We start from the raw sequence: 9,717 nt of genomic DNA on the forward strand, positions 1-9,717 counted from the left end.
CATGGATGCTGTGGGCTGAGGACCCCTAAGCACCATAAGGTCCTTTGGTGCAGCTCTGCAGGCCAGGAAGATCGTTCTCCTTCCTCTCTTTCCCCTCTCTCTTCCTAATGAAATCTTTCCACATTATTAATGGCTGGGGTGGATCTATAGACTCTGTTCCTTCCAGGATTTTCTTGTTTGCTGTAGTCTTCAAATTTTCCAGTTCATTTCCCATTTTCCTGCTCTCAAAGCCCTGCCAAAACAATCCCCGAAGCACACTTTGGTACTTGAACAGAAAAAAGGAAGAAACATTGGAGAACTGACATTTGATCCAGACTCTTGTAAATCAGTAGCAATTTTCCCCTAAAATCCGAGTCATTTCCATCAGCAGATGACGGCTCCTCCAGGTGAGTTTTTATCTCATTAACCACGTGGATGCATTCTGATTGCTAAAATAGGCAATGCTGAATCCAATAACTGAAGTGAATTTAATTGTCCCGGGGCGTTCAGCCAAAATGTAAAGCCTGGGCTTAGGAGAAAGCATTTAATCAGGTTCCTTTAGGAATTAATTGATTAGGAATGAAATTAATGAAACGGATTGATGCCTAGATGTCCCCAGTGACACCAGCTCCCATGGCCAAAGAAGAAACAGGTACCCAAGGAAAAAACGTTCCTCATTCATGGACTGGAATATTAGAAACAAAGCAGCTATGTAATCCCCCATGGAAAGAATTATTTCGGTTTCATGTAAACCCTCAGCAGAAGAATTGGAACCATTACAGACTGCGCTGATATTAGAGCTGGATGCACAGTGGTGCCAGTTGGAACAGGTTGGGAGCTGGGGAATCCCTCAGGACGCTCGAGGAGAGAAAAATTCTGGAGTAATTTCATGGATTACTGTTGTTTTTAATCCCGTCTGTGGCTTCTGAAAGAAAATCTCCTCACATGTAGCTTAGACATGGAAGCTGCCCTGTAAACACCAACTGGAAACAACAGTGGTTGGATGGGACTCAGAGTGTTGGGACTGCTATCAAATGAGTCAGGCTGCTCGTTTCCAGGGGCACGTGGAGTCTCTCTCCCCACTGCCTCTCTTCTTAACCTGTGTTTAAAGTTACTGAATGAGATGAACCCAGATCTTGGTGATCTGCCCTAGGAAAGACAGATCAGCTCTAGAAACAGCCTCTGTGCAGCAGCTGGCGCTGAGCTGGTTCCTATGGCAAGCTGGGAACCTTCCTTCCCCTCCAACAGGAATAACGATCACACGGCTGTAAGACAAATCAGCTCTGACGTCGATCTACGGAATACAGCGGGTTTATATACAGCTGGAATCAGCATCTGGCCTATTGTCTGGGGTAGCTTCAGAGCCCCCGATCCCTCCCTCTGGGGGCACGTGCTTCTAGGAAACCTATATTACTTTGGCTGAAAGACAGTACTTCAGAGAAAGTCATCAGACCACCAGCACCGGTTTAATAGTTCTGCTGCGTTGTTCTGAGAATTACTGTTTTGTGTAGGAATTTGGGAATGACCCACAGAAACAACTTTGGCAGCTCGTGTGTTTCCCTTTGGATTTGTCGGGGTAGTGAAGGATCTGAGGAGTGGAGCGTTTCCAAATCTCCTCAGCTCATCTGCATTACGGGGCTGAGTGGCTCAGCAGCAGCTCCTTGGTCTGGCTGAGGCTGTGACATCGGCGGGGCCATCCATCCGGGATGCCCTGAGAGCTGTGGCAAGAGATGGTTTTAACACCACCAAATTCCCCTCCCTGCTCTTTGCGGGGAGTAAAGCAGTAAATGCTGCTGGGCTGCATGCAGGATAATTGAGATGGATGATCTGAACTTTGGGATAGTGAGGATGTGGTTCCATGTGGCCAGCCGGGGGCAGGCTCTTGGAACACCTTCCATTCTCAGACACAGGAGAGGGGCAGACAGCAGCACCACAAACACTGAGAGCACTGCATGCATAGGGCTGCATGTTCTCTCTGCTGTCCTGTGAGCATCAAACTGCAGATACAGAACCCATCACCTTAGTGGGAGCAGCCATTACAGGCCTGGTAACATGCACACTGAGTGTCCCACATGCTTTTCCAGTTAAAATATTTGGCCTGAGGATGTGGGAGGAAAAGAAGTTACGTTTTGAGGTCTTTATGAAACACAGCTCACATCCTCTGATTTATGCTCCTTGGGACTCGTTCTGTGTAAAACATTTAGTTTGCTCTACTTTAGATAAAAGAAACATCTGAAGCATTGGTTGTTTTGGAGTTTCTCATTCTTTTCTCTCATATATCTTCATAAAATCTCAGCGCCAGACGTAGTATTCTAAGTTCAGAGCCTCTCCTCTTGTTCCTTCACTCCCTTTTCTCCAGCAACATCCACACCAGCACTGTGATGCTCTCCCTGCTGCTGGCACCACTGCAGCCCTGGTTCCACCCCACCATGCCCACTGACCGCATCCCTCAGTGCCACATTGCATCACTGCTCTTTCTGAGAAGGAATTGTTCCTACAATCCAATCTGAACCTCAGGGGAGGATCTCTCTTGCCCCATCCTTCTACTCCTAGAACCATTTGGGACTGTCTGTTGGTGCATAGGGACCTCCACCATGTGGCTTCATGCTGGGTGCCCTGTGCAGCCGCAGCTCCTACCGGCTGCTCCTGTAGTCATAGAGACACAGCCCTCAGAGAAATCAGAGTCAATTTAGGCACCTAATGCTGGGATGCCTGAGAGTGAATTGGTTTTGAATTAATTGAGTAAAACAAGGCAGTGAAAACCCACAGAACATGTTGGTGTGGAAACTGCTGCAGCCCTGGGGATGGAGCGACGATGCAGACTTTACCCCTTGAATTTTTTATTAAGGGCTGGGTTTTTTTATACTTTTTATTATTGAATATGAATATTTTACACGTCCAAGTTCAGAACAATGCTTTTTTTGGCTGCCTCTGCACTTTTCATGGTTGTGTACCCTTGCATTGCAAAACTGCGAGAGATCCATTTACACACAGGGGAAAGGGGATTAATGAATCTCAGCAATGCTCACTTCACTGTCTGTGACAAAGAAAAGTGCTCTGAAGTTTTCCAAATTTATAATAATAATTTTAAAAGTCCATATATAAAATAGTCGCACAGAATGGCTCAATAAAATCAGTGTGTGTGGGTGCACGTGTGTGTGCAGTGCCTGCAGAGCTGAGCATCACCGTGAGGGCACAATGTGGCTCCAGGCCCTGCATGGCTCTGCTCTATCAGTGCTGTGCTCAGAACCACCCGTCCATCCTTCACCATCCCTGTGCTGTGCTCACATAAGCCCAGCACAGACCAGGGCAGGGGATGGGAGATTGAATAATACAGATAATAACTATTTGTCTAGTGGGTATTTGAACCCGACCTTATTATTTTGCAGATGACAACAGGGAGGAGAGGGGGAAAGCAAGAGCTCTAGTGCATTTCTCAAGAGCTCATGGGCAGGGTGACAAGAACTGCATTGTTTTGGGTAATCAGCGCGCATTGTCCCAGGCTGACACTGCTGCATACCAATAAAACCTTTAGATTCACAGGGAATAGGGAAAGCGCAAAGTGATGAATTGTTTGACATTTAAAAGAAAATAAAGGGCTGTTGCTGGACTGAAACTTAAATGAGACACTGGGAGGGAGGGAGGGCAAAATTACTGGGAGCAGGTTGAGATGCTCACGTGAGCTTAGTGCAAACTTCCCCAGTGATTCTGTGTTTCTGATCTTCAGCAAAATGCAGCTCCTTTCCAAGGCTGGGCAGATCCCAGGCACTCACACACACTGTGTGTCCAGAGGACGGGTAGGGATCCATCAGAGGGATCACTTTGCTATGAGGGTGAAAGGAATGCGGTCCCCAATCGCTGACACATCTTCAATGTGAAAATGCAGCCTAACTGGAGTAATGAATTCCCAGTGCCCCGCGTGGTGATGGAAGCACAAGGTGACCAAGGACTGGAGAGGCTGATAAAAGCCTCCTGGAACACATGCCAACGTCTGCTATCTCATTGTGTGCCCTTGAGCAAAGTCATGTCTCTGTGGTAAAAGGAAGCAGCCAGGCCAAGCCAATACTGAGGGTGCTCCATACCCATAATAACGGTTTGTTGAATGATTTTCAGCTGCAAGGAGCTGAGCCAGGTCCCTCGATGTCAAATGATTTTGGTATCAGTGAATCCATCCTGGATTACACTGGGCAACTCTGTGCTCTGCAAGGTGACACTGCTACAGGCACACACAGCTCTGCTAGGTGTCACTCTCCAAACACGTTTCGTGTCTGCATTAGTTGTGCAGTTATCGCCTGTGCTGCTTCGCTTCCCTCCTTCCTGACAACCACCTTGACTTGCAGGCTCTCTGGGGTTCCCTCTGCTTTCCAGCACTCTGCTGTTTGCGTTCGTATTTGCATTAGATTATTGGAGCAGGAGTCTGAACACTTAAGTTACTGCAAATCCCTCCTCATATGGAAGTCAGTGAGCTGTAAAATACTTAAACTGTCTACAGTTGTACCTCGTTTGTTTACACATATCCAGTGGGCTGCTAAAAGGTAACATACTGTAATAGAAGAAAGATCCAAGATTGCTGATTCAGACTTCATAACAGCTCTGAAAGCGCTCTGCATATTTGCATCAATTTGATGCAGCAATGTGTAGCTCTGCTTTCTGAAGCTGCAGGGCCCAAATGGAGCAGCAAAGAGATGTGTTTCACCCCGGGCCTGTTGCTTTGTGCTCTGGAGTCACCCACAGCTCACTCTCCCCTCCTTGCTTGTGTTCTCTGCTCTTCCATCTCCCCCTCCTCTTCTGCTCGCTGTGCTGGGGAAGCACTGCGGGGTTGGGAGCAGCTGAGTATGGGTTGGACGTGGCCCCATTCACAGCACTTGTTACGTCTTGTAGAACAGGAAAACAGCACTTCGAAGTGCAGGGAGGAGCAGAGGGATGGCTGATCAGTCCCAGGGCAGCAGAGGGCATCAATGAGTTTGAAGATTCACCTCCAGCGCTGAATGAAAGCAGACAGACACAGGGATGAATAATTCACAAGGCAGATTTCCTCTCTTTTCCCACTTGCACTTGGTCTTGAGCGAACCCAGCAAGTTCTCAGATACATCTTGGGGGTTTTTGAAGCAATTTTTGAACAACACATAAATCGCAGTGCTAATCAGTTTCACAAACAATGAGAAGATTCCTATTGTGATTCGATGTAGTGCGTATATTTGCAGATGTAGATAAAGATAAGTTGTGTAAATACACCATTTTTGGGTTACTTGAATGCAAATTTCATTGCTGAAAACTCACACCTTTGTTGTGAATGGCTCACTTTGGAAATCCAATCAGTTAGTCAAGGCATTTACCACAGCTAAGCTTATTTTTTAGAACATTCAGCACTCCAAAAATGCAGTTGAGCTCAGCAAGGCAGATTTGTTTGGTAATTCAAGCAAGTGTTTGCAGGATTATTCTGTCACTTCCTCTAGCTGTAGAGAAATAACATCATCTTACGTGCTCAGCTTTAGCCAAGGAGAACCAGTGCCAGCAGCTGCCTCCACCTTCTCATGGATGCCCAAAGTCCCAGAGTTTGTTCTGGAACCCCCTGAGAACACAACCCAACTACGTATCCTTCGCCTTGTGCCCTCTGATGAGTTCCTAACCTTAGCATTATACACCTAAATGAAGTCTCGTGTGGTCCTTATGCTAGAAAATTAGTTAAACCCTACAGGTGGGCAACGTTTTACATGATGTGACACAGCAAATCACACAGTGAGGCCACAAATGGTGTGGAGATGCTCTTGGTCTGCATCAGCCAGGCCCACCTGCTTCCACTTTGTGAGCAAGACCAAATATAGAGGCTCAGTCCTCTCTGAGCTCCTCCAGAACTGCTAGAAGCGATGGTGAGGGGTCAGCAGGCCCCACGGGCCCTCTATTTCTCCATCTGAGGTCTCCTTCCACTCTTTGGAGGTTTACGGTGCGTGGCAGGGAGCCAGCCCCCCAGGCACAGGCTGGAGGTGCCTCGTGCTCAAGTGTTTAAAAGTCTGACAAACTGTTTGCAGTTCTAGCAGGGATCAACACGCTCCTAGAATTAAAACCAACATCATGGAGAGCAAAAATGCTCTGAACAAGGGCTCTTTCTTCAGCCCAATGCACAAGGGATCTTTCTTTACTAAGCTATAAAATCACTTACTACAAATCAATTATTTTTTGTACTGATTTATTAACTGCTCTCCAGCTGTTCAGATTGGCACTAAAGACAATTCCTGGTCATACTTCTCAAAAGAATTTCCTCTGGAGGACTGTTGGTCCGACTTCGATGTAGTCTTCCCTGCTCACCCACCTGCTCCGAAGCGACGTTAAGTTGGCGAGCAACGAGGCGCCGATCCACACGGAGTGCAACCGATTCCTTGGGGAGATGATCTTGATGGGGGTTGTGCTGGGGATTTCAGCCCGGAGCTCCTTCAGGAGCCTCTCCTTGAAACCTCGGAATAGAGTGGAGCCACCTGCGAGCACCACGTTCCTCAGCATGTCTGTCCGTATGTGTGAGTTGCACTTGGCAGCGCTCTGCAGGATCATCCCCACCACCCCTTCTCCTTGGATTTGCACCTCTGCGGGCGCAAAAAGTGCCTCAGGAGCTCGGAACAGCTGATCTCCTGCCTTGACAGTCCTTCCATCAGGGAGCATGTACTCACACATCAGATTTTCAGGATTTTGCTGCATTTTTTTGATAGGATCTAAAGCGACGTAGCACAGCTTCTCCTTCATATCCCTGACTATCTCCTTCTCTGTTGAGCTCACAAAGGAGTGCCCTATCTCGAGGAGGAGTCTGGCCAGGTACTTGGTGACCCCTCTGCCTGCAAAATTCATCCTGGTAACACTCTGCAGCAGGCACCTGCCTCCGTGGATGGGGACGGTGACGGTGACGCCGTCTCCGCTGTCCAGCACCATGCCGGTGGTGCGGGCGCAGGCGTGGAGGGCTGCCAGCCCCTGCAGGGCCATGTAGAGCGCAGGTACCTGGAAGCTCTCGAACATCATCTCAGCCAACTTCTCTCGGTGGGATGGGGGGTTGAGGGGGGTCTCGGTCAGCAGCACCGGCCCCTCACTGGGTTCCACTCCAAGCTCATGTTCATACAGGTATCTCCAGATCTTCTCCATGTTGTCCCAGGATGTCACCACTCCGTTTTCCATTGGGTAAGTTAATGACAAAATGCCCCTTTTGGACTGGGCTTCCTCCCCAATGTACCAGTCCCTGTGCTCCATCCCAATCATAACAAACGTGAATTTGGGGTACCCCACAATGGTAGGAATAACCGAACGAGGTGCCTGCTCCCCTGACAGCCCAGCCTTGCACTGCCCAGAGCCATTGTCAAAAACTACCACTGGGGTCCCATCTGCCACCATACTTGACATTGTGCACAGTCTGGGCAGCACTGCCGGGCACCCAGCAGCACCACGGCATTCTGTCCCTGCATCACAACAGGGCACGGCCCCACCGAGCTCACAAAGCCCACAGTGGCATCTGCAGTGGGTGCTTGGGAGGGAATCTGGGTGTTCACACTTCCCTGATAAATTGCAGCAGAGAATCAATGACTTTTTTCAGGCCCTCGGGCACAGAGGAGGGTCGGCTACAGTAATTGCATTTGCATTGATTTATATTTGGATTCTGTTTGGGGGTTTGCTGGGCTTCAAAAGGAAACATTTTCAATGAGGTTAGAAATAACATGCAATCTAGCTTTAGAATTGAAAAACCCAGATACTGCAAAGAGCTCAGAGGGAAGAACCTCCAGCAGAGGAGGTGCAGTGCTCCCCAAGTGACTGCCAGAGAGTGGTGTGTCAGCTGTGACTGTGAGGAAAGGAAAGGGAAGAAATGAGTATATAAAGCATATGAACAGCACTTGCCTCGGAGAAGATAAGCAGTAAGAAGGAGTCAAAGCCCTGGTTACCAATGATTTCATGTTTTATTTCCATAAGGGATTTGTCAGCCAGGAAATACGCAGCAGCTTTAGCCCCCCTCTGCTCAGTCAGCCCTCGTCAGGGCTTGTTGCTCATGCTTTGCTATGAATTCATCCTCTCGGTTTGATGTTCTCCTTAACAGCATTTCCTGTGGACGACAGCTGCCCCAAAATCCCCGTAGTCCCTCACAGTGATCCACATCGGTTTGAAAGAGGTCAGGCAGGAGAGGATGGAGGCCCCGACCCACACGCTGTACTTCCTCTCGGGGGGGGCAATGATTTTCACCAGCATTCCCACGGGCACCTGCAGGTGCATCTCCTTCAGGATGCGCTCCTCCAGGCCAGGGAACAGCGTGGAGCCTCCCGAGAGCAGCACGTTGCCATACAGATCCCTGCGCACATCGATGTCGCACTTTGTGACGCTGTTGAAGAGCATTTTGTGCACACCAGCTGCTTCAATGCCAATGTTTGCAGGTACAAAAAGGGTCTCTGGTGCACGAAAGAGCTGGCTGCCTATTTGAATGATGTTGCTGTCAGGTAATCTGTATTCTTTCATGATCTCTTCTGGACCTGCTTTCATTTCCAGATTGGGGTCTAAAGCCACATAGCACAGCTTCTCTTTGATATCTTTCACGATTTCCCTTTCAGCGGTGCTAACAAAAGAGTATCCGCTCTCCAAAAGGAGCCTCATAAAATACTCAGTGATATCCCGGCCAGCGATATCCAGCCTGGAGACAGCATGGGGCAGGCAGTACCCCTCGTAGATGGGGACGGTGTGGGTGACGCCATCCCCGCTGTCCAGAACTATGCCGGTGGTGCGGGCTGATGCGTAGAGGGCCAACGCAGCCTGGACTGCGACGTACATGGCAGGCACCATGAAGCCCTCAAACATGATCTCTGTCATTTTTTCCCGGTTCTGCAGAGGGTTGAGGGGGGCTTCTGTGAGCAGCACGGGCCTTTCGGAGGGTTTTACCCTCAGCTCGTAGTCATAGACGTGTCTCCAGATCCTTTCCATGTCTTCCCAGGATGTAACGATGCCGTGGTCAATGGGATAATTCAAAGACAGGATCCCTCTTTTAGACTGAGCTTCTTCTCCTATGTAGTATTCTTTCATCCCAGCTCCCAGCATTGCAGATTTGACTCTTGAGCGGCCAACAATCGATGTGATAACTGACCTTGGGCCACCATCACCTGCAATCCCCGCCTTGCACAGTCCAGACCCGTTGTCAAAGATTACTGCTGGGACATCCAAAACACTGGGGTCAAACATTCCTCGCAGAGCTGATGCCCCCCCAGAGCAGCTCACTGGCAGCTTTTTTTATGTTTTTTTTCAGTGTTTTCAGCCTTTTAAAGTGTGGTCAATGTTGCCAGGGCAGCCTCCTTGGGGGTGTGCAGCGTGGGGGTGGGCATGTCTGCCCCCAGCTACCTCATAAAGGCCAGTGATAGAATAATATTTCCCTGCAAGATACAGCATTCCAGGCACTGCTCTGGAAATGGCTGTGGCAGCTGTGCCACAACTCCAGCCAGGGGAACACCCATTCGCCAAGACCCATCCACAGGTCACGGACCATCAAAGGTATCCCCATACTGAGCCTCACAGCATCTGTTTCTCAGAAGGGCAGGTATTGCAAAGTACATTTATGGCAACAATTAAAGGTTTCACATGTACCATGGCTTAGCTGCTTACAGGTAATTCCAAGAGCTGGTGAAGATTAGGACAGTTTTGCCTGCCTACAGGTGCTAACTGCATTGCTGGTTTGCTTTTGTGCAGAACATTTGCACTGAAAGAAGGCGTTTTTCAGTGAATGCTTTCTGA

At 48.9% G+C, this 9,717-nt stretch overlaps 2 protein-coding genes across 2 annotated transcripts; both read right to left on the reverse strand.

Moving 5' to 3' along the window:
• Positions 1 to 6,149: 6,149 nt before the first annotated feature.
• Positions 6,150 to 7,432, reverse strand: LOC107323463 (actin-85C-like). The gene has a single exon (XM_015882586.2). It carries the CDS (start codon positions 7,357 to 7,359, stop codon positions 6,226 to 6,228), a length of 1,134 nt encoding a protein of 377 aa, XP_015738072.1. The 5' UTR covers positions 7,360 to 7,432; the 3' UTR covers positions 6,150 to 6,225.
• A 453-nt stretch (positions 7,433 to 7,885) lies between these two features.
• On the reverse strand, positions 7,886 to 9,345 carry LOC107323465 (actin-85C-like). The gene has a single exon (XM_015882587.2). It carries the CDS (start codon positions 9,169 to 9,171, stop codon positions 8,038 to 8,040), a length of 1,134 nt encoding a protein of 377 aa, XP_015738073.1. The 5' UTR covers positions 9,172 to 9,345; the 3' UTR covers positions 7,886 to 8,037.
• Between the last annotated feature and the right edge of the window lie 372 nt (positions 9,346 to 9,717).

This window comes from Coturnix japonica, chromosome 21, assembly GCF_001577835.2.
Source record: "Coturnix japonica isolate 7356 chromosome 21, Coturnix japonica 2.1, whole genome shotgun sequence".
NCBI classification, from domain to species: domain Eukaryota; kingdom Metazoa; phylum Chordata; class Aves; order Galliformes; family Phasianidae; genus Coturnix; species Coturnix japonica.